The 24,755-nt window shown below is 45.1% G+C and overlaps 1 protein-coding gene across 3 annotated transcripts; it reads left to right on the top strand.

Moving 5' to 3' along the window:
- Positions 1 to 6,563: 6,563 nt before the first annotated feature.
- On the top strand, positions 6,564 to 23,334 carry CNOT11 (CCR4-NOT transcription complex subunit 11). Of its 3 annotated transcripts, XM_047781411.1 has the most exons (8): positions 6,573 to 7,239; positions 10,357 to 10,521; positions 15,016 to 15,168; positions 18,410 to 18,612; positions 18,890 to 18,994; positions 20,139 to 20,341; positions 22,144 to 22,240; positions 22,318 to 23,334. In XM_047781411.1, exons 1-8 carry the CDS (start codon positions 6,720 to 6,722, stop codon positions 22,513 to 22,515), a joined length of 1,644 nt encoding a protein of 547 aa, XP_047637367.1. In that variant the 5' UTR covers positions 6,573 to 6,719; the 3' UTR covers positions 22,516 to 23,334. The 3 variants fall into 3 exon arrangements, with proteins under 3 accessions (XP_047637369.1, XP_047637367.1, XP_047637368.1); XM_047781413.1 differs by lacking the exon at positions 22,144 to 22,240 and having other exon boundaries at positions 6,564 to 7,239; positions 22,318 to 22,493; XM_047781412.1 differs by lacking the exon at positions 18,890 to 18,994 and having other exon boundaries at positions 6,582 to 7,239.
- Positions 23,335 to 24,755: the final 1,421 nt, after the last annotated feature.

Below are 24,755 nucleotides of genomic sequence, written 5' to 3'. Positions count from 1 at the left end.
TCTGGTTTGTTACAAAGGATATTTCAAAGGACACAAGTAAACAGCCAGATGGAAGAGATGCTTGGAGCACAGTACATGGGAAGGGGATGGAGCTTCTACGCCCTCTGCAGGTATGCCAGCCTTCCAGCAGCTCCATGTGTGCACCAACTTGGGAAGCTCTCAGACACCTGTCCTTTTGGGTTTTTTATGAAGGCTTCATTGATTAAATAATTGTCATTGGTCATTAATTCAACCTCCAGACCCTCGCCCCTCCCCTGAGATTGGGGATGAGGGGGCTGAAAGTTCTAACTCTTTAATCACCTGGTTGGTTCCCCTGGCAACCAGCCTCCATCCTTCTGGGCTTTCCAAAAGTCATTTCATTAACATAAATGCCAGTGTGGTTGTATTCTAAGAGTTTTAGGAGCTTTGTTCCAGGAATGGGGACAAAGACTTAGCAATATTTCTCATTGTAAATCACCATGTCTTGCTTGGTGACCATGTCTTAGAGAGCTAATGAAAATATGATTTGGTACAATCAACTTTGGACAACTGTTGGGCAGAAGTTATTGAAGTTGAACATATGTGGAGCCTGTGACCCAGGAATTCTACCCCTGGGTATACAGCCAAGAAAAGTGAGTGCTAACATCCACAAAAAGAGATTTACTTGAATGTTCATAGCTTCTCTATTCATTACACCCCAAACTGGAAACTACCTAAATGCCCACCAACAATAGAATTGGTAAAGAAGTTCATGAATATTCACACAATGGACTACTGTGTTAGTTGTACCACAAACTGGGTGGCTTAAAAAAAAAAAAAACCCAGAAATTTATTTTACCATAGTTTTGAAGGCTAGCAGTCTGAAATCAAAGTGATGCCTGAAAACTTGGGTTTGCCTCCTGGTGGATGTCAAGCCAAAAGACACAATCAAGCCAAAGATGGGGAGAAGGAAGGATTTATTAATGCTTTGCAGTCATTGAGGAGAACACCAAGGCTCTTTCCCAAAGCAGTGCATCCTAGAATGCCAAATCGGGGAAGTTTTGAGCTAAGGGTGCGTGCACATTCATTATGGGGCTTGAGCAGAGGAGAATGCAGCATAGAATTGGGGCCAAGCTCCACAGAGTCCATGCTAGTTGACTGAAGTCATGAGGGTCAATATCATTCCTCTACCTGGGCCTGTGTCAGACTGTTACATGTATTCCTGGAGGAGGAACTAGGACTCTGCTGAACTAGTGTCTCTTTGCCTTTGCTCCTGCATTCCCTTACCTCCCTTAAGATCATTAATTACTGCAGACCTGTGTGGGACTTCAAGGTCTCTTCAAGGAGACAGAACTCAAAAGCCTCTGGCCAAGACAAGAATTACCAAACCCTTATTATCACCCCACCTGTCTCATTGTAACACCCCTCCCTAACTCTGAGCAACCTGTCCTACTCCTTCCTGCCCCTACTAGGAAAGGTATGTGACTCACTCCTCACCCCGCCCCATAGGGGCTTTATACACCCCCACCAACCAGCAAGTATATTCAAGGCCCCCTCTTTCTCCAGTCCGTCAGCAGGTCAGCAGGTGTATTGTAAAACCTCCTCTCCCTGGGCTATAAAAACAGACATGACCATGGGCCTGAGGTCAGCTCTCCCTGATCATTAGGAAGTCTCTCTCTCAATGAACTCCTCTTTCTTTTCACCCTGCTATAGCTGGAAAATTCTTTTTCCAACCCACATGCAGGAACCATGACAACCTGTCCAAGGACAAGCATCATGGCGATGTTAGATCATAAAATGGCTTAGACCAAAATGGCTTCTTTTATGTCAAGAAAGCTATGCCTGTTTCCCTTTCTTCAGGGACACCCTACCCTATCTACTTACAAAGGCATTGGCAGGGTCCTGCCCAAGACCTCTAGAGGAGTATTCCTCCTGTCTCTTCCAGCTTCTGGTGGCTCCAGGTGTTCCTCGGCTTGTGGCCACATCACTCCAGTCTCTCATGGTCACTGCAATGACTGACTCATCCCTGTGACTTTGGTAGGATCTGCCTGTTCAGTTGTCTGCCTTTCATTTCGAGCTTCCTGGGATTCTTATAGCCAAGTAAGAGACAATCTCCTTGCCTCTTACCAAAATTACTGCTCACTCTGTCACAGGTTGAACTGTCCCCTGCCTCCCCATCCCAACCCCCCAAATTCCTGAGTTTGAACCCCCAGTTAGAAAGTGACTATATTGTAACTGAGTTAAAATGAGGTCATTAGGGTGGGACCTAATCCACTATGATTGATGATGTCCTTAGAAGAAGAGATTAGGACACAGATGGGGGGAACAGCTTGTAAAGATACAGGGAGAAGATGGCCATGTACAAACCAAGGTGTGAGGTCTCAGAAGAAAGTGACCTGGAGTTCCCCCATGGTGCAGCAGGTTAAGGATCCGGTGTTGTAACTCCAGCAGTTCAGGTTGCTGCTGTGAAGCGGGTTCATTCCCTGGCCTGGGAACTTCCACCTGCTGTGGGCATGGCCCCCAAAAGAAAAGAAACTGACCCTGTGACATGTTCTAATGTATAGAAAGGTGAGAAACTAATTTCTTTTGTTTAAGCCCCCAGCCTATGGTATTTTGTTATGACAGCCCTAGCAAAGGAATACACATTCCAAGCACTTTTGAAAGGAAAATCCCTTGCTGTAATGCCCAGAAAAGAGAGAAAGAGAGTGGTGGGAGAAAAGCATGTGGATTTCTATGCAAGGATGAAAATGGAGTAAGGGAGCAGACATTTGGCAAGATTTCAGCTCAGATTTGAAAGCTAAATGTACATTAACTTCAGCTCCCTGCAAGTCAGCTAGGAAGGAGCACATGACCAGAAAAGTTTCCAAAGCAGTAACAGGAGTTTCCTGGTGGCTCAGCAGGTTAAGGATCTGGAGTTATCACTGTGGTGGCGCGGGTTCAATCCCTGGCCCTGGCACTTTAGCATGCTGCAGGCACAGCCAAAAAAAAAAAAAAAAAATCTGAAAAGAAATTCTAAAAAATATAAATAAATAAAGCAGTGTCACAAAAATCAAGTTTTAAGCAGCCACTTGCCCTCTAACCTACATCGTTCTTGTATGAACCCCAGCTGCAAGACTTACTCTCATGGGAGAGTAACAACAGGGGTGAAAAATAGCAAAACTGTAAAAGGTACAATAATTTAAAAATATAGGGAATTCCCGTCATGGCTCTGTGGAAGCGAATCTGACTAGCATCCATGAGGATATGGGTTTGCTCCCTGGCCTCGTTCAGTGGGTTAAGGATCTGGTGTTGCCATGAGCTGTGGTGTAGGCCAGTGGCTACAGCTCTGATTTGACCTCTAGCCTGGGAACCTCCGTAGGCCCTGGGCACGGCCCTAAAAAGACCAAAAAACCCATAAAAGTATAGCAATTGGAGAACACTCTGTGTAGGGTGAAGAGTTCTCTCTGCCTCCCGGGCTCTGGTGGTTACTGTTTGAGAGCTATCAATATCATTAGTTATAATGATAGCAAGGTGAAATTGTGTCTGTATCCTCCTAAAGAGAGTGGGAAACAAGTGATCCACTTTGGAAAGAATTTAAAACAGTTTTGAAACAGGAGGAAAGGGGGCAGGGCACAACCTTTAAAAGAATGGCATCGCTGTTGAGGATACCCTAATAATGGGGAGAACTGATTAGACCCAAGATAGCAGAAAGTTGGACTTCCAGGGGACCTTGTACCTCATTATGCGGTCATTGTAATACATTAGCATGCAGAGGACACGCCCACAGGTGCCTTGACAGTGGCCCAATTCCTGAAAATACCCATCCTCTCCCCAGAAATAGCTGGAATAATCCTCCAGCTTGTTAGCCTAGGAAATTACCCAGCCCATAAAAACTTCCACATGCCACAGGCAGCCAAAGCAAAAAAGAGAGAGAAAGAAAAATACAGGCATCTGATAGAGTCACTTCTGCTAGGCCACACCACTAACCTACCTGAAGCATCATTCTCCCCTAGAAATGTAGTCTTAACCACGAATTTCTTGATCAGCACCTGTATGTCCTCTTCATTCCCCAGAGGAAAATGAGGAAACCTGCCACAAAGACCCTGAGCCACAGCAGCCACCTGGAGTACTACAGTGACAATGCCAGGTCCTGAACCCACTGGGCCACCAAGGAACTCCTGTGTTTTTCTTTTAGCATCATCCTAATTTTGAAAATGCTCCTATGATAGGAAAAATATTTAGTTGTATTTTTTGTTTTTGTTTGGCTTTGGTTTCAGGGGGCTCATAATGTTCAATATTTTGAAATAACTTAGGAAAAAAAACCAATAAAACCTATGCATGCAGGCTAATTGCTGTAACAAACAGACCTCACAAGATTTTTTTTTTTTTTTTGGCCAGCCCTTGGGATGTGAAAGTTCCTGGGTCAGGGATCGAACCCATACCACAGCTGTAACCAAGGGCCACAGAGGTGACAATCCCAGTTCCTTAACCTCCTGAGCCACAAGGAAACTCCTAGATGTCACAATTGTATTTTATTTATTTATTTATTTATTTTTATGGTTATATTCGTGGCATATGGAAGTTCCCTGTCCAGGGTTTGAATCCAAGCCACAGCTGCAGCAACGCTGAATCCTTTAGCCCACTTCACTGGGTGAAGGATCGAACCCGCACCACCACAGCAACCTGAGCTGCTGCAGTCTAATTTTTTTTTTTTTAATGGCTGTACCTGCAGCATATGGAGGTTCTTGGGCCAGGGGTCAAATTGGAACTTCAGCCACAGCAAGATTGGATCTGAGCTGCATCTGAAACCTACACTGCAGCTTACAGCAATGCCAGATCCTTAACCCACTGAGTGGGTCGGGGGATCGAACCTGCATCCTCACAGAGACAATGTCAGGTCCTTAACCCACTGAGCCATGGTGGGAGCTACTTCAGTAGCATTACTAACCCACTGCATCACAAGGGCGCTCCCTAACCTCACAATTTTAGATGGCTCAAACACAATAAAATTTATTTACTATAATAAAAAAAATGATAGTATTTTCACGATAATTTGAATCAGTTTCCCAAGAATCCAAGCATTAGCAAGTTAAATCTGGTGCTGTTAGTTAATTGGCAGGGCTTTTCCAGGGGGAGATCTAACAGTAAATTGAAGAAGTCTTTGGAATATGCATTTTGATGGCCTAGCAATTTCTCTTTATTCAATTTTACTTTCAAATTAAGGTAGTGCTCAACTAGGTAACTTTTTTTTTTGTCTTTTTAGGGCCACACCCGCAGCATATGGAGGTTCCCAGGCAAGGGGTCGAATCAGAGCTGCAGCTGCTGGCCTACACCACAGCCACAGCCACAGCAACGCGGGAGCTGAACTTCGTCTATGACCTACACCACAGCTCACAGAAACATTGGATCCTTAACCCCTGAGGGAAGCCAGGGATGGAATACGCAACCTCATGGTTCCTAGTAGAATTTGTTTCCGCCACAACACTGAGCTGCTATCATTTTTTTCAGCATAGACTGGATTTCTGCAACTGGCCTGGTGGGAATTGCTAGTTGAAATCCTTGTAGGGTTTTGTAGGTCTAGGGAGGAACCTCGCAAGTCTGGGACCAGCCACTTGGTGGGTACCAGCCTGGAGTGCACACTAGTCACCTGGGCAGATGTTTTTGCTTTTTAAAAATTTTACTAGGGCTGCACCTGTGGCATTTGTAGGTTCCCAGGCTAGGGGGCGAATCCGAGCTGTAGCTGCTGGCCTATGCCACGGCCACAGCAACATCAGATCCGAGCCACATTTGTGACCTACACCACAGCTCACAGCAACCCTGGATCCTTAACCCAGGGATTAAGGATCGAGGCCAGGGATTGAACCAGCATCCTAATGGATGCTAGTCAGATTCGTTTCCCCTGAGCCAGGACAGGACCTCTGTTTTTGCTTTTTGTTTGTTCCTACCTGGCCATTAGGGCCAGGATTTGTAAAGGATTCCTGGAAACTTCCAGTGCACAGCTAAGGCCCAGAATGAGCGACCTAGGGCAGACTATGTAAGAAGTTGCAAAGCAGGAGTTCCCTCGCGGTGCAGTGGGTTAAGGATCAGGCGTGGAGTAGGTTTGGTCCCTGGCTTGGGAATTTTTGTTTGCCACAGCGCAGTCAAAGAAAAAGTTGCACAACAATTTTGTATATAAATGTTTATTGTTAAGTTTCCAGAGATCTTGTTAAAATAGCCATGTACATGTGCAGTATGATTCCATTTCTTTAAAAAGGAGTGTAAGTCTAAAAATTAACTTTGCTTATGAGAAACATGTTATCCTTATCTGCACTTAAAGTTTTAGCATGACCATCCATGTGTGTTATATTAAAAAAGATTTCATATTCTAACATGCATTTTCCCAAACAAATAACACCGTCCTTTATTGAGACCGTTCGTTCCCGCACTGCCCAGGGGGGCCCTGAGGGCTGAACTCTTGAAGGAGGACAGGCGGACTATGCCGCAGCGGGGGGCTATGGCACCGCTCGACTCCCACAGCGCGAGACGCGGCCGGGCCTCTCCCTCAGGCCCCGCCCCCATTTCCGGCGTTTTGCCCCGCCCACCCAGCGTCTGGGGATCTTCTCCCTGGCCCGGCACCAGCAGCCTCGCTCTGGCTCCGCGCTGCCCTTTCCGCGGCCGGCTGGTTTCTCGGTGTGTTTTGTTTGCGACGCTGTCGTGCAACAGCGCGCTTTACGGCCGCAGGGACGGAGCGAGCCGGCGCCAGGGCCACTCCGGCCGGGGAGCAGGGCGGGCGGGTGAGGTTGATGCCCGGCGGCGGGGCGAGCGCGGCGTCTGGCCGGCTCTTCACCGCCGCAGAGCAAAGAGGAACCCGGGAAGGGGCGGGGTCGGCGTCCAGGTGCGGCCCGGGGGTCTCCGGCTCCGGCAGCGGCAGAGGCGGAGCGGGCGTCCCCGGGCCGGGGAGTGGAGGCCCGGGGGGCCCTGCGGGCAGGATGAGCCTGACCCCGAAGGAACTCTCGAGCCTGCTGAGCATTATCTCGGAGGAGGCGGGCGGCGGCAGCACCTTCGAGGGCCTGTCTACCGCATTCCACCACTACTTCAGCAAGGCCGACCACTTCCGCCTGGGCTCGGTGCTGGTCATGCTGCTGCAGCAGCCAGACCTGCTGCCCAGCGCGGCGCAGCGCCTCACGGCGCTCTATTTGCTCTGGGAGATGTACCGCACCGAACCGCTTGCCGCCAACCCCTTCGCCGCCAGCTTCGCGCATCTGCTCAACCCCGCGCCGCCCGCCCGCGGCGGCCAGGAACCCGACCGGCCGCCGCTCTCAGGTACGCCCGGGGCCAGGTGTGCGTCGCCGAGGGTGAGATTGGCAGCTTCTCAGCCTTCACCCGCACTTGAAACTGATTGTTGCCTTTTGAGATCCCTACCCCCCACCCCTTCCACCAAGTATGAAGAAGTAACAGCTTCATGGCGCCGAAAATTATCCCAACAATGCAGGTGGTCCAATCACGCAGCGTAATGTGGGGCTTGACGGTTTAGTGCCTCAGATAAAATTTGTTCTTGTCAAGCCCGTCGGAGGTGTGTGAAGTTGTAAGAAATGACACACTGGATCTGCCCCCGGCTTTTAGTCTCAGACGAGTCAATTAGCATTCAGAACCTGAGGAAGTTGAGCGGAAACACATTTAACAGCGTTTAAGGACATCACAGCCACCTTCTTGCTGTTAGGTCTTTGGGTAATGCAATGGGGGCGGAGGAGAGAAAGTCTCAAATTCACGGCCTAGGTTAGAAAACCCAAGGCTGTTGGACATGATGTGAAAGGTATGCTCGGTCAACTTCCGTGAAGATCGCTGGGTTTGATAGGAGGCTGCCTTTTTTTTTTTTTTTTTTTTTTTTAAACTCCAGAGATGCTTTATGGGACTTGAATTTGGGAGAAGACCTAAACCGGGCGAGGGGAAAGGCCCAGAAGAGATGGTGGTGAGGGTACCTGGAAGACTTAGTCAAGGACCAGTGTAGGGGGTGAGGCAGGTAGAGAGGTGGGAAGCAGCTTGATGGTAGGGTCCTTCAGCGGTGGGAAGACAGGCAGATCACTCCTTAGGTAGGGGCTGCTATATAGGGAGCCAAGAGGTAAAGGCAGCCGGTTTTGAGTAAATACTAGAGGATTTCCTTGCAGGTGAGGGCTTCCACATTTTAAGATGGTCGTTTTTCCCGCTGCCCACTCCTCTGGATCTTAAGCATCTTCTGGTTGGTTTCCTGCACTGCCCTTGACCTAAGAGGAGTAACCTTTGTATTCCTTGAGGTGTCTGTGGGGTGGGGTGGGGAATAGTACTAAACCTGACTTTCAGGGAGTTTAAGAATGCCCAGAAAGTGGTTTTAATGTGTGTATTCGTCAAACCCACCACCCAAGATGGATGGGGGACAGTTTGGGATTTGGGTTGGGCGCTTTGAATTCTGTAGTCTGGGGTCAAGCCAAGGAACCGTAACTGTCATTCTCAATTGTGATGATTCCAAACCTAGATCTAGGCCGTAGACTGCGATGTAAACACAAATCTGCCAGGGAAGGAATTCATGGGATTGGTTATTTTGCTGCTGTGCCTCATTTTCCTCATCCGTAAATTGCAGATAATTCTTAGCTGGTAGAGTTAGTATGAGGGGTAAGGGTATCTGCGGTAAGTGTTGTCCATTATCATTACTAGGTAGGGATGGTGCTTAAATACCCAACAGGGGGACTATTGCTGCAGGCTTATTATATTTCACCTCAGGGGGAGCACCTAATGAGTATATGTTTTGAAAGTTTTTCAGATGATTCTGATGCAGAGCCAAGGTTGAGAAGTACCTGGAAGTAAGTAGGATGGCTTCCTTGCACTCTGTCAGGTTGAGACCAGACATAACTGTAGCCCCATGTGGTTAAGGCTGTACCAGATGTCTCACACACAGGGCCTCAAGGCCCAGGAGCTCGTGTCTGTGCAGCTGGAGAGGCTTTACGAGGGAGCGATGTTTTTGTTGGATATTGATGGTGGGGAGAGAAGCACGTGGTCCTCTCAGTTATTTTTAAGGAGTTGGGTGTATTGGGTGTTTTGAAATAGGAATCAAGGAAGCTGAAAGATTTTGTGCACCTGAATCGTGGAACTCACAGATGGAGAGAAGTTCAGGAGATGAGATGAGGAAAGTGGGTTGGGAGCAGATTATGAAAGTCCTACAGTGGTGCCAACGTTTGAGTTTAATTCTCTGTAAATAGGTTAAGTATTGTGAGCAGATTTGTACCTAGAAATATAACCAAATGGTAAGTGGGAGTGTGGACTGTGGGTGGTGAATAGTCTGGCCACCCCTCTGCCTGAGAGGGAGGGAGGACAGACGGATGAGGCCCGGTGAGCAGGTGACTGTGGCAAGGGAGGGCCGCTGGGCTTGGCGCTGTGGGAATTGTAGCCGAGCTGTGTGTAGAAGCAGGTGTGTGGAGTAGTGTCTTTGGAACTTGTGATGCTTCCTCATCTTTCCAGCTTTAACGCAGTTGCTGGTAGCAGCAGAGAAGTATTTCTGAGCACTGTCGTTTTTTAAAATTTGTTTTTGCCTGCATAGGCAAGCTTTAGCCTTTGCAGGAATTGAGAAATGTTAGAAAACAAAATTCTTAGTAGTTATAAAAACCTTAAGTTTCATCGACATTGCCACAAATCATAGAATTTCAGTTGACATTTAGTCTGCCCTCTGTATCCTCAGGTTCTGCATCCTAGGATTCAGTCAGCCCCTGGTAGAAAATATTCAAGGGGCAAAAGAAATTCCAGAGAGTTCCAGAAAGCAAACCCTAAATTTTGGTGACTGTTTACATAGTATTTCCATTGTACTTATGTAGTATTTACATAGTACTTACAACTGTTTATGTATCGTTTACATTGTATTAGGTATTGTGAGTAGTGATTATTTAAAGTATAAGGGATGATGCGTGCAGGTTCTATGCAAATATTACACCACTTTACTTAAGGGACCTAAGTACCTTTGGATTTTGCTGTTCACAGCAGGTCCTGGAACCGTTCCTATTTAATTACATTTGCATAAATAAATTTGATGAAATGAATCTTCAATTAAAATTTTGTCTTTAAAGAGGTGAGTTGGAGTTCCTGTCATGGCTCAGTGGTTAACGAATCCGACTAGGAACCATGAGGTTTGCGGGTTCAATCCCTGGCCTTGCTCAGTGGGTTGAGGACGCAGACACAGCTCTGATCCCGAGTTGCTGTGGCTCTGTCGTAGGCCGGCAGCTACAGCTCCCATTAGACTCCTAGCCTGGGAACCTCCATGTGCCACGGGAGCGCCCTAGAAAAGGCAAAAAGACAAAAAAAATAAATAAAAATAAAGAGGTGAGTTGAGGTGGCAAGGAGCAAATGCTAATTTGAGCAGATTTAAGATAATTTTAAAAAATAACTATTAGAGAAATTGTTATACGTTTTTGTTTACAGGCTTTTTACCTCCTATAACTCCACCAGAAAAGTTTTTTCTTTCCCAGCTGATGCTGGCACCCCCAAGGGAACTCTTCAAAAAGACCCCTCGACAGATTGCCTTGATGGATGTCGGAAATATGGGCCAGTCCGTGGACATCAGCGGGCTTCAGCTAGCCTTGGCCGGTAAGGAGGGATCCTGCCTCAGGTGGTCTTGCGTGGTAGCATTAGGCCTTTTTTCTTGCGATGATCCACTTAAAATGAAGGTCTTTGTGCCAAAATGTATTTTCCATGAAAAGCATAGATTTGGTACTGGATCCTTGCTGTTATGGGATAGACATATCATTTTCAGTTTTCACTTGAATCGATTGCTTTCCTTATTTAAGAAAAATGCTGAATAAACTTGGTCTATTTAAAATTTCCTGGATATCATTTCTACTCAAAGCAATCTGCAGATTCAGTGTAGTTTCTATCAAAATCCTAACGGTGTGTTTTGCAGAAATAGAAAATTCATATGGAACCTCAAGGGACCCTGAATAGGAAACAGTGCTTTCTTGGCTCCTTTGTTGAAAATCATTTGAATATATATGGGAGAGTTTATTTCTGGGCTCTCTTTTCTATGCCAATTTGTCTTTATTCTAGTACCACATTTTCAGGCAGGGTAGGTCTTTTTTTTTTTCTTACATGTAAAAAAGGTTTTATTTAGGGAGCTAGACACCAATCCAACAAGCCATACGGAAGCTTTTTTGAAATCAATAAGTGTGAGATCTCCACTTTGTTCCTTTGTTTAAACATTTTGGCACCTTCTGTGTTACATATACAAGCAAATATAGAGGTGTTCTTGAAGCCCACTTGTGTTGTGATGGAAAGTAACGGGATCAGAGTTCTTGTTGTGGCGCAGCGGAAACAAATCCGACTAGGAACCATGAGGTTGTGGGTTTGATCCCTGGCCTCACTCAGTGGGTTAAGGATCTGGCATTGCTGTGAGCTGTGGTCACAGGTTGTAGATGTGGCTTGGATCCTGTGTTGCTGTGGCTGTGGTATAGGCCAGCTACAACTCTGATTTAATCCCTAGCCTGGGAACCTCCATATGCCCTGGGTGCAGCCCTAAAAAGCAAAAAAAAAAAAAAAAAGAGAGAAAATAACAGGACCTTCTTGAATGGGGTGGTCAGAGAGCCTCTCCTTGCAAGGCTAAGAGGAGCGTGCCTGCCCTAAGCAAAAGTTGAGATGCAAGGGTCTCATCGCCTAAGAGTGCTTCAATGGGGAAATTCTGATCTTTAGCCAGATCCATGAACCCATGACCTTGTGAATACATGAGTACAGGGTTAGTTTTGACAGCACACCCTCCTTCTTGGACTTCATGCACCTGTGACATTTGGCATTTTATATAAGATGACATCTTTCAATAAACTTTTCCTTGGAGTATTCTCTTTTTTCCTTCAGGGTTGCATCCATGGAATATGGAAGTTCCCAGATTGGAGGTCATGTCGGAGCTGCAGCTGCCAGCCTACACCACAGCAGTGCCAAATCTGAGCCATGTCTGCAGTCCACACCAAAGCTTATGGCAACCCCAGATCCTTAACCCACTGAGCAAGGCCCGGATTGAAACCAAATTCTCACGGATACTATTTGGGTTCATTTCCGCTGAGCTACAATGGGAACTCCTCCTTGGAGTATTCTAAACCTCATTTTTAAACTACTAGTTTTTTTTTTTTTAATGGCCACATCCACAGCACATGGAAGTTACCCTGCCAGAGTTCGAACCCTTGCTCCCAGCACTTCCAAGCTGCCGAAGTCATATTCTTTACCCCTGTGTCACAGTGGGAACTCCTAGATACTAATAATATAACAATTTTCTGTGACCAAGAGAAATCTTTTTCAGACTTTTAAGATTGAAGGTTGCATGGGTCTCATGGTTTGTGTAAAAGTGCTTATTAGCCACAATGCCAGATGCAGTCTATTTACAGACATAAAGCAACTGTTTCCTTAACCACAGGATGAAAACTGGTTGGAGAAATGATGAGCAATTTCAGTCCTACTTTTAGAAGCAGTGTATATTCTGAGGGTTCTGGCTTTGTATTCAATAAAGAATTGGATCTGATCTCCTTTTCAACTGTGATGACCGATCAGCCAATGCAAAACTTTTAAAGTTATGTCAAGCTGAGAAATAGGTGACCAGAATTAGGACTGAGAAGCCTGGCACAGTGGCTAAGCTTGAGGGCCCTAAGCTCTTTGCTGTCCTCTGCCCAGACTGAAGATGTCTTAATCCAGTCATTTTCACAAGTACTTAAGGAGAAAAAAAAAAAAAGCGCATGCACCATCTTCTCTGGCGCTGGCTACACAGCTGATCTCTACAGCAGCCGGCCTGAGATTCAGATGTCTTCATGGGATCCACGACCAAAGTGTATTTATGGCTGGTGCGGTTGCATTTTCCTAATTCTCAGAAAACAAGCAGGCAAATTAAACAGAAATAAATACAAGGGGCAGAATTTTATCTTGTTAAAATTTCTGCAAAACGCCTACACTTGTACCACAGTGTGCCAATTTAAAAATGTTGTCTATATCTTGGTCAATAGTATGTTTCCAACCTTTTGTATTTCAGCAAAATGAGATAAAAAAAATTGCATTTTTCCTATGAAGTGAATATGGTTAAACATCTTTTATGTCTCTAGCCATTTTCCCATTGGATTAATGGTCTCTTAAAGCAGATCTGGAGCAGCCGCCATTGAAGTTGAGAAGAGCAATATTAGAGTTCCCCCTGTGGCTCAGTGGGTTAAGGATCTGGTGTTGCTGCAAGCTGCAGCATAGGCTGCAGATGCAGCTCACATCTGGTGTTGCTGTGGCTATGGCATAGGTTGGCATCTGCAGCTCTGATTCCATCCCTAGCCTAGGAACTTCTGTGTTCTACATGTGTGGCTGTAAAAAGGGGAGGGGGAAGGAGGAATATTTTTAGGACCTAGAAGTTCCCTGTGCATTTCTCAATTACTTCCCTCCAGCCCCATTATTAACCTGAGTTTTCTGTTAATAGTTTGTTGTCTACTGTCTAGCCCTCCCTCTTGAGCATGCCTAGAGTTTAACCATGCATGTTCCTGATATCTGTGTATGTGGAAGCACACTGTATTTATTTAGGCTTTTTTTTTTTTTAGGGCCGCTCCTGAGGCATATGAAAGTTCCCAGGCTAGGGGTCGAATCAGAACTGCAGCTGCTGGTCTACTCCACAGCCACAGCAATGCTGGATCCTTAACCCACTGAGCGAGGCCAGGGATCGAATATGCATCCTCATGGTTACTAAGTCGGGTTCATTACTGCTGAGCCCCAACGGGAACTCCCCATTTTTATTTTTTTGTACTTTGTCAGGTATTTTTGGTGAGATGAATCCATGTTGCTGACGTGTCCCCTGTAGTGATGGCGGTGCATGCTGTTGTGGTATTTTCATACAGTGGAATACAGTCCTTTATCCAATCTACCCTTGATGGACATAATGTGGCTGTGAGCTTTCTTTTGTACTTTCTCCTGAAAGTGTTTCTTCTAGATGGAAAGATAAGCATATGCAAAAGTTTACTAGGTAATGGCAAATTGTTTTCCAAAGTTGTTGTGCCATTTTTCACTCCTGTCAGCAGTACGTGATTTACCTGATAGCCTCCTCTATCTGTTAATGTCAGGCATGTTCATTTCTGCCAGTCTGGTGGCTGTGTAAGAGTGTCTTGTGTTCTAGCTAATTTTCCCCCTGGTTCCTAATAGGATTGAGTATCCTTTCAGATGTCTGTTCGCCATTCGTGCATTTTAAAAATAAAATACCTGTTGAAGACATTAGCCTGTCTTTTCCTACGTTGGGGGTTGGGGGTGTGTGTGTGTGCCCATGGGATGTAGAATTTCCTGGGCTAGGGATTGAACCCATGCCACAGCAGTGACAACACCAGATCCTTAACCCACTGAGCCACCAAGGCACTCTCTTTTTTCCTACTTTTTTTTTTCTTCTTTCCTAGGCTAGGGGTCAAATCAGAGCTGCAGCTGCTGGCCTACACCACAGCCAGAGCAGTGTGGATCTTAGCCACATCTATGACCACAGCTTGCATCAACTCTGGATGCTTAACCCACTGAGTGAGGCCAGGGATTGAACCCGAATTCTCATGGATAAGTTGGGTTCTTAACCTACTGAGCCACAATGGGAACCCCCCCTTTTTCCCCTACTTTACAAAATTGATTTGTAGGAGTTAAAAAATACATATATATAATAAACTATATAATATATAAAATATGTAGTATATATTACTATACTATCTCTATATATATTGAATCTAGCCCTTCTTTTATATGTGTGGTAGGTAACTTTCTCCAGTTAGTACCTTGTCTTCTCATTCTCCCTGTGGGGCTCTCAATTTTAAAACATCTCCTGGAGTTCCCGTCGTGGCGCAGTGGTTAACGAATCCGACTAGGAACCATGAGCTTTCGGATTCGGTCCCTGCCCTTGCTCAGTGGGTTAACGATCCGGCGTTGCCGTGAGCTGTGGTGTAGGCTGCAGACGCGGCTCAGATCCTGCGTTGCTGTGGCTCTGGCGTAGGCCGGTGGCTACAGCTCCAATTGGACCCCTAGCCTGGGAACCTCCATATGCCGCAGGAGCGGCCCAAGAAATAGCAAAAAGACAAAAAAAACCCCTCCTGTCTTGGTTCCCTTTTTCAGAACGCCAGTCTGAGCTGCCAACTCAAAGTAAAGCCAGCTTCCCCAGCATTCTCAGTGACCCAGACCCGGATTCTTCGAATTCTGGATTCGACAGCTCGGTTGCCTCTCAGATCACGGAAGCTTTAGTCAGTGGACCAAAGCCACCTATTGAAAGTAGGTATATCTAATTTAATATGCTTTTTCTTTTTTGGTCTTTTTGTCTTTTTAGTGCCACACCCACGGCATATGGAGGTTCCCAGGCTAGGGGTCCATTCGGAGCTGTAGCTGCCAGCCTACATCACAGCTCACAGCAATGCTGGATCTTTAACTCACTGATTGAGGCCAGGGATCAAACCCACATACTCATGGATTCTACTTGGGTTGGTTAACCACTGAGCCAAGATGGGAACTCCTAATTTAATATTCTTTGATTTTATTCTATCAGCATCCTCTGAGACTTTCTGGTTTTCTTTTTTTTTTTTTTTTTTTTTTGTCTTTTGTCCTTTTAGGGCCATATCCACAGCATATGGAGGTTCCCAGGCTAGGGGTCAATCAGGGATGTTGCTGCTGGCCTACACCAGAGCCACAGCAACGCCAGATCCAAGCCGAGTCTGCGACCTACACCACAGCTCACAGCAACACCAATCCTCAACCCACTGAGTGAGGTCAGGGATCAATTGAACCCACAACCTCATGGTTCCTAATCAGGTTTGTCTCCACTGCACCATGCTGGGAACTCCAAGACTTTCTGGTTTTCTGAAACATTGTTACTTTCGTTGATGCTTAAATGTCAATTTAATGAGAAACTTACTAGTATAGTGTCTGGAACATAGTAGAATGCTCAGTAAAAGCTAGTTTCTTCTTTAATAAAAATAACCAAGTTTTTATTACATACTTATCATCAGGACACCTGAAGATAAAATTCTCTGATTTTATTGAAGTTAAGTTTACTTTGTACCTTTAGTTTTTGTTTTGGTTTGGTTTTGGTTTTTTGTTTGGTTTTTATGGACGGCCACATCTAGGGAACTCCCTGTTTGGTTTCTTTTTGGCCACAGCCGCTACAGATGGAAGTCTCTGGGCCAGGAATTGAACCTGAGCTAAAGCAGTGACAACGCTGGATCCTTAACCTGCTGAGCCACCAGGAAACTCCTGTACCTTTAGTTTTGTACCTCTTTATTAATCTTATCACTATCTTCTCCATTGAAGTTTTACTTACAGCTCTTAATTAAAAGAAAACACCTATTGAACTTGAAATAATAGCTACACTTTTTTTTTTTTTGGTTTTATAGGCATCTGTGAGGTTCTGATGAAGGCATGCTTTCTGCTTAGGGATAAGAACATGTTCTCCAGACTATAGTGTTACCTTGAGTTTAAAACTCCTACTGTGACTTTCATGTCCTGTACAGTAGTTCTTTGGAATAAATGGGCTTAAAATTTGAAGTTTCAATGTGCAGGAAGGGCCACGGTGCAGGTGGGTGTGTCCAGGCATAGCTTGGACTTGATGGGCCACCAGGAGGGTATGTAAGAGGCAAACCAGTCAGGTAGTAGGTGAGTAGCTGAACATGGGGCATCCCTACCTTAGAGGAAATTCCTCCTTTATCACATAAGTGGTACTTCTCAGGAAATGATAAAAACATACTTTCTGTAAATGGTTTGTAGAGATTCAGGTGCCAGTTCTGGTGATGTATGTGATGAAATAGTGTACTTTAAGATAAAGGGATTTTTTTTTTTTTGGAATCTATTTTGTCTTTTTTTTGGCTGCACCTGTGGCTTGTAGAAGTTCTCAGACCAGAGATTTAAATGGTACTTTTTTTTAACTGAAGTAGTTGATTTACAATGTTGTGTTAATTTCTGCTGTACAGCAGTGTGATTCAGTTATACATGTGGGTACATTCTGTTTCATACTCCTTCCTTCCTCTCTTCCTCTCTCCCCCCACAACGGGAACTTCTGCAGTCAGATTCTTAACCCACTGTGCCACAGCAGGAACTCCTCATATTCTCTGCCTTTACGGTTTTGATAGGATGTTGAATACAGCTCCCTGTGCTCTACAGTAGGTCCTTGTTGGTTATCCATCCTGTATAGACTAGTTTGCATCTGGTCATCCCAGGCTCCCAATCCTCTCCCTCTCTACCCCGTCCCCCTGGTAACCACAAGTCTGTTCTTTATTTCTTTGAGTCTGTTTCTGTTTCATAGATAAGTGCATTTGTGTCGTATTTTAGATTCCACATATGTGATATCATATGGTATTTGTCTTAATCTGCTTATTCCACTCAGTATGATCATCTCTAGGTCCATCCATGTTGCTGCACATGGCATTATTTCATTCTTTTTATGGCTGAGTAGTATTCCATTGTGTATATACCACGTCTTTAGCCACTCCTGTCATTGGACATTTAGGTTGCTTCCATGTCTTGGCTATTGTGCATAGTGCTCCAATGAACATAGGGGGACGCATATATCCTTTTGAATTATGGTTTTCTCCAGATAGATGCCCAGGAGTGGGATTGCTGGATCACATGTAAACTCAGAATCTTTTTTGAGGAGACTCCAGACTCAAAAAAAAATTTCCATTGTGGCTGCACCAACTTACACTCCCACCAAAATGTATGAGATTTTCCTTTTTTCCACAATAAAGGGGTGATTCTTAGCCAGAAAACGGACATTTTCAGTAAACTAGAGTATATACAAATGTCAGATTCGGCAGGGGCTGGGTCCTTGAGAGGGGTAAGCCATCTTGGGCTTTATGTGGAAACCAGAGCGAGGTGTGACCTTCATTCAGAAGTCCTAGCTAGCATTTATTTTAGTGGGTTTAAAACTTAGGGATCAATATTTCATAAAATAGTTAAGGTGTTATAGTGAGTCACTTTATTATCTTGTACCCTTATGAGAATGATAACAACGTTTGTGAACTTAGGGATTTATGGAGGGCCCCAGACTCATTTGAGAATGTCAAAAGTCAGCCATACTTTTCCTCTGCCATTTCATCTCCACATAATCTGCTACTTCAAGGTCAGAAGATGCAAAAATAAAACTAGTGCACATCATACAGTCTCTGCTGAGAATAGGATGAGTGAGATCAGAGAGTACTTTTTTTTTCCATCAAAAGACACTGAGGTAGGAAGTTGTGTCCTTTTGCTACTGAGTGGTGATCATGCTTGAACTAGGAGTTGGTGGGTTGTGGTAATGCTTTCCTCTCCTTTTCAAATAGGTAGATTTGGTCTCTGGAACCAAATCTAACGTTATATCACTTTCATTTTCTTGTGTTCTGAATAAAACCCTGACCTCGTCATTTCTGCTTCTGAAGTCAGTGTTACCTAAGTGCTGTCCTTATTAAGAGAGTCGCTGCACTGGGTTGAGGGGTGTCTGCGAGGTGTGTACAGACGGGCACAAGCAGACATGCTGTTTTCCTTCCAGGCCACTTCCGGCCGGAGTTCATTCGCCCACCACCTCCCTTGCACATCTGCGAGGACGAGCTGGCCTGGCTAAACCCCACCGAGCCTGACCACGCGATTCAGTGGGACAGGTCGATGTGTGTGAAGAACAGCACTGGTGTGGAAATCAAACGAATAATGGCCAAAGCCTTCAAGAGCCCCTTATCTTCTCCTCAGCAAACACAGGTATATACTGTAAACATTCAGCAAGTGTTCTTGTTTTCCATAAAGTGGCATCTTGACAGTGTCGTATTACTGGAGCCAGCAGTGGGAAGTATTTTGGTCTCTGAAGCTTTGTTCTGCCTCCCGCACTGCTCATTTTATCTGGTGACTTGAAAACCAAGCACCTGTGTTCGGGGTCAGTGTGACTCTGGACAGGGCTCACTTCTGGTCCTGTTGTGTACGTTGTTACTGAGCTGCATGGGGCTGCAGGAGGGTGAGCAGACCTGTAACATTCTGCCAGGAAGGGACGCCGGGCCCACCTTCCAGCTGCTTCGTGCTAGATTCAAGATTCAACTACAGGACTCTTCCTGGGGGAAAGGTGGGCCACTGCAGCTGCTTCCCGTGGGTGAGTGTTACTCAGTTTGCACATTTTCACCTTAGAACTTGTCAGAGGATAGAGCTGCAGTCCACTTTACCACCCAAAATACCATTGTCAGAGTCACATACTAGCCATGTTCACAGTTGACTCTGCTCACTGACTAGACCATCCTGAAATACAACACATGGTATATACAAGGAGACGGCAAGGGCAGAGAAAATTTGAAGGAAGCATTGCTTTGGCAGAAACACTGGTCTTGGAGGGCCCCACTTGGGTGAGAGTGTGACCTGCACAGTAAAGAACCACAAGGACCCCCCTCGAGGATCTGTCTTTCCAGAGCTGAGCAGGGCTCTGGCTTCTCATGTTCCCTGAAGAGCTCTGTGCTCTTCATGACTTCCAGTTGGAAAGATGACTTGTTTATTTCCAGCAGCACCTGCAGCATGTGAATTTCCTGGGCCAGGGATTGAACCCACACCCCAGTGGCAGCCTCGGCTGCTGCAGTGACAATGTGGGATCCTTAACCTGCTGAGCTGCAAGAGAACTCCTAGGTTATTTTTGATTGTAACAAATGACAGGGGAAAAAAAACCCATGAAAGATTTAAGGATGGTATTGTTAGAAATCAGACAGTATTGTATCCAGATCAGACAATATTGATTCTGGTTTAATGCCAGGAGTAATCACTAGTGTATTTATATACTCTTATTAGGAAAGGTGCATGATGTTAGTATCTGACAGTTCACAAAAATAAATAAATAAATAAATGAGTTCCCCTTGTGGCTCAGCCGAGATGAATCTGACCAGCTTCATGAGGACACAGGTTCGATCCCTGGCCTTGTTCAGTGGGTCAAGGTGTGGCTGTGGCTGTGGCGTAGGCTGGCGGCTCCTGCTTTGATTCGACCCTTAGCCTGGGAACCTCCACATGCTGCTAGTGTGGCCCTAACAAGACAGTCTGACAATTCAAATGTAAACCTTAATTATCAAAGCATGGGGATCATGGGTTTGAGGATGTTCATGAAGTTGGTTCAATGCAGATAAAAATGTCTTTTGTATACTTTTTTTTTTTTTGTATGCAGGAAATAGAACTATTTTTTTGGCTGCAACTGTAGCATGTAGAACTTGTAATCTGACTCAAGAACCTTTTTCTCTTTTTGAAAATTTGATTGTATTTAGCTCCTGGGAGAGTTGGAAAAAGACCCCAAACTCGTTTATCATATTGGTCTCACTCCAGCCAAACTTCCTGACCTAGTGGAAAACAACCCTCTAGTCGCTATAGAAATGTTGCTGAAGCTAATGCAGTCAAGCCAGATCACGGAGTATTTTTCAGTTCTGGTCAATATGGACATGTCCTTACATTCAATGGAAGTTGTAAACCGGTAAGTTTCTAGACTTGGTCAAATGCAGGGGTATATAGAGCCTGATTAAACAGCAACAAGGGGAAAAACTGGCAACAAGGGAAAAAACTAGCAACAGGGTTATGTTTTTGTTTTTGTTTTTTTTTTTCCCTGATATTGTTAGCCTGAGAAAACCCATTCAATCTGAGGCTTAAGTGTTCACTGCATGTGAATTTAGCATTCACCAGTAACTCAGAAGATAGAATTTCAAGTGTTTGGCACTAATAGAAGCATAAGTGAAACTTAATTGCTGGAATTTATTTCCTTATATATAGCCATATATTATCTCTACACAAGTTACAGATCCTACTGTATTTCTTGTTGTCACGGCAGAGTGTTGGTCTAGGAGCGGGGGAGGTTCTGGGCATGCCTGCCTGCGAGTCCTTGCGCTGGTCTTTAGGCCTTTCTTTGCTCTGCTGTCCCAACTGTCAGGTAAACAGCATTCCCCCCCTGAGGTGCTGTGACTGGTGACTTTACACCTCATTTTCCTTACCAATATGTTTGGGTAAATTCCACGTTTAACAGGCGTGAGGCAAGCTTGGGATTGGGAGCCTCTCGTCTGGTTCGCTCTCTGTACGCAGGGCAGCCTTAGGTATAGGTTTGCCCGAAGCCCCAGTTGAAGCTGCACAGCTTTCTTGTGGTGTCCTGCTTGGGGACTAGATTACATGATCTTTCTGCTCTGTGGAGAGATCCATTCTGAGCAGATCAGGCAGTTGAACTTCATTTAGGCCACACCCTTTGACCACTCGTTTGTAACTGGGGGATTAACATCTTTTAACCTCCTTAAGATGGACTGAAAAATCTGCCCTTCTCAGTAATTCAGCTGGCAGGAAGAGCCTGGCTGGAAGCTGAGTGGCTGCCAGTGTGTGCCCCGCAGAAGGCAGCTCAAAGCGTGCTGTTTTCTTTCAACTTGTATTTCCTGTCACTGGTGGGGTTGGCTATTTCTGCCTCCTCTTCCGGCCCCTTCCTGCTGTGAACATTCACTCTTGGTGGGGTCTGCTTTCTGTCAGGTCCTGGGCTGACCAGGCTGAGTGCTAGCTTACTGTCCCCTAGGCTCTTGGTCCAAGAAAAGTAGCAATGACTTCCAGGACAAGGGTCAGCTCTGTGCCCCCATCCCAGTGCCCACCCTGAGTGGATCCTAGGAGCACTGTGGGAAAAAGTTCTATAGCCGCAGAAGTTTAGAATTTCTTTCACAAATTTATAGCGTGTAGTTAGCACAGCACACCTTTATCTGAGCATGGAATTCCCCCTCCACCGTTTTCCCCCTTAAAACACTCCACAGATCCTTTGGAAAATACCAGCTACCTCTTCAAGACTCTCAGGCCTCGTGCCTTTGGCTACATTCCAGCCAGGTCTTTCCGGCCAGGTCAGGCCAGGCCATGCCCACCCCCTCCCCCATCCCCACTTGGTTATGCACTGTGCTGTTCAGTTACTAACTCTGCTTCCCTCACATGTCCTCACGTGGAGTCAGGGTTTAGTAAATGGTAGCTAAGTGAACAGGGTAACTGCCGAGGCCAGCAGAGCTGGGAGGACGACTGTGACTCAGCCAAGAGCACACAGGGACACGGTGCTCCGTGCTCCACTAGTAGTACGTGTGTGATGCTAAGTAGAGACCTAAGAAACTGAGGGGGTGTGGCCTCAAGGTTTACTCGCATATGCCCATTTAAAATTAGGTAACTGAATCACATAGCAGAATTTTCACTGAATGAGTTCACGTGGTTAATGGTGCTTTTAAATGCTATTAGCAAGTAAAATTAACAGCCCTAACTTACTTTCTGAAACAGACTTACTACAGCTGTTGATCTGCCTCCTGAATTTATTCACCTTTATATATCAAATTGCATTTCTACCTGTGAACAAATTAAGGATAAATACATGCAGGTAAGTAATAGAAATTTCTGTAAATTTTATAAATGCCTGCCAAGAAAAAAAAAGACTAAAACTTGTTTCTCTTTCAGAATCGTTTGGTGCGTCTCGTGTGTGTTTTTCTCCAGTCCCTGATCCGTAACAAAATCATCAACGTGCAGGACTTGTTTATAGAAGTACAGGCCTTCTGCATCGAGTTCAGCAGGATACGAGAAGCTGCCGGCCTCTTCCGCTTGCTGAAGACTTTGGACACTGGGGAGGCACCTTCTGAGACCAAGATGTCAAAGTGATACCTCATCCAGCCCCCCTCCATTGCTGCACTGTACTGTGACCTGATTCTTCAAACCCTGAGTGGATTGCTTGGCTTAATGGCTACAAACCCCATTTTACCTACTTAAGGCAACATTTTGCTTTCCTGGATGACCTTTTTTTTTTTTAGATGAATTTTTGGTAAGAACTTGGAAAATGTCCTCTAGGTGTCTGGCTCATGATTATCCACAGGGGAGCATCACCCCAGAGTTAATACTCAAAAGTAGATGAGGTCTCTTGCACTAAAGATGGAGCAGGATGCCTGGTTTGGCTTAAAACTTAAGTCACAGGCTCCTGATAAAGCAAGAATCCCATTTTCCTGAGGTTCCAATGTTAAAGCTGGAGTGAGAGAGTAAATGAAGACATTGTGAAGGTCTTACTGCCCATGAGGTTTTCAATCATCATATGACAGTGCCTGACCCTTGAACTTCACATTAGGCACAGTGACTGCAGACACAGGTGTAACTTTATCCTTCCTCGTTGTGGGGACCTAGGAGACAAGAGAAGAATTACACTTCTTGAGCTTCCTATAAACACGAGGACTCTTAGAAACCTTTCTTGAGACTCTGATAGCTGGTTTAGTTTTCTGGGCTTTTGTTCTCTTGAGACGTTCATTCATTCTTCTGCTGTGCATCTAAGGCGTCAGTGCTCTGGGAGGGAATGTGGTCACTGGGAAGCTGTCAGGTACAGTTGCTCACCGAATGGGACCTGTGCCCCCCAACCATGACGTTGGGGGGGCCGTTACCCCTTGTTTAACTCTGGACAACAGTGCCTTACATTAAAGTTTTCTATGAACTTTATTATCTGATGTATTTTTTACCTGAAGAAATCATGAAAAACTCATTTTCTAGGTTCTTTGAAAGCATGTTTTCTGTAGGAACAGGAAGCACCTTCCAATCCCAACTGTTGGCAAGACTGAAGGGATCCCAAGCCTAGGGGCTTTATGATGTGTGCAAGTCCAGTCTTGTGATGTGGATAAGATAGTCCTCCTAGATTTATAAAAACTTGTATCTTAGGTATTCTCACAAAGTGAGGGATTTATATGTTTGCTTCAAGGAAATAAGGACCCAAGCTGGTGTCGCAGGGGTGCCTGCAGGCACCAGCTTGACTCTTTCAATACCTGACAGCTGGCATCGCTACTCTGCAGGTCAGCCCTGGGAAATGCTTTCTAAAACACCGTTTCAACCCTTGCTGCTGCTGGAAGCCTGCCGACCTCGGGCTCCAGGCCGTGACACCAAGGCTGTGAACACAGCTAACACTGAGCTCCTGGCCAGCAGCCCTGGACCAGCTCACCCAACAGGTATTTGCTCTGTGAGGCATCAGCACTATGCTTGAGGGCTGTGGCAAACCATGAAGTGAGTCACCAACAAGGACAAGATTTCAGAAGTGTGGCACCAAAGAGACCACAAAAAGGACATCTGGACCATATGAGTTGAAACTAGAAGACGAGCCTACTCCTGTCCAGTCTCACCTGGCACACGGGTGCTGGCAACTCTGAGGCTTCACTGCCTTGTGGTTTCCACCAGCGACCACAGCGGACTTGGGGCTAAAAACGCATTTCTGTGGGCAGATCTGCCAAGTTGGCTTAATAATTTACAGATTATAGTACTGGTGCTTACTTGACAGAGGAAAGATTTTCAATTTTATTTTAAATAGCTCACAAAGAATAGTGAACATTTTATCAAGAAACACTGAGTCAAGATAAACATCATAATACTCATAAAAGGTTCTTCATTAAACATTTAAAAGCAGAAGAACATTTACCTGAAATAAGAGAAATAATCCTGGGATTTAATAACTGCAATCAAGTGTAACCAGACGAGTAGAGTTTAACCGTTATTTTTTTTTTAAGCCACATCTTGAATTCTTGGATTTTTTAGCTCTAATTTCTAGCTTTTAGTATCTTCAAATCACCTATTAAGGGAAGAAAAAAAAAGATAGCACTAAGCAACATTCTAGGGTAGAAGGAAGTTACTTCATAAAATATTTGTGATCCTAAAATTTAACTATTTCAAATACTTTATTATTTACTTAAATAACTTTAATGGTATCACTCAACTCTTACAGGATGCAGACACACTTGAATAAATTTCAGGTGGCACAAACCAGTATTTTACACATTTTGCAATGATTCACATTCCTATGAACAGTGGGGCACATACCTATCTTAAAATGAACTTTTGGGTGATAACCCTAAAATATTTTAAGGGTTAAAATGGAA

This window comes from Phacochoerus africanus, chromosome 5, assembly GCF_016906955.1.
Source record: "Phacochoerus africanus isolate WHEZ1 chromosome 5, ROS_Pafr_v1, whole genome shotgun sequence".
NCBI classification, from domain to species: Eukaryota; Metazoa; Chordata; class Mammalia; order Artiodactyla; family Suidae; genus Phacochoerus; species Phacochoerus africanus.
This window is presented reverse-complemented; position numbering and strand designations above follow the sequence as displayed.

Excerpts from the sequence above, each read along its gene's own strand:
- CNOT11 (XM_047781411.1), top strand. The coding sequence starts at position 6,720 with ATGCCCGGCGGCGGGGCGAGCGCGGCGTCTGGCCGGCTCTTCACCGCC. Across the intron at positions 18,613-18,889 it reads CTTCTCCTCAGCAAACACAG|GAAGGGACGCCGGGCCCACC; the intron begins GTATATACTGTA and ends ACATTCTGCCAG. Across the intron at positions 18,995-20,138 it reads ACTGCAGCTGCTTCCCGTGG|CTCCTGGGAGAGTTGGAAAA; the intron begins GTGAGTGTTACT and ends GATTGTATTTAG.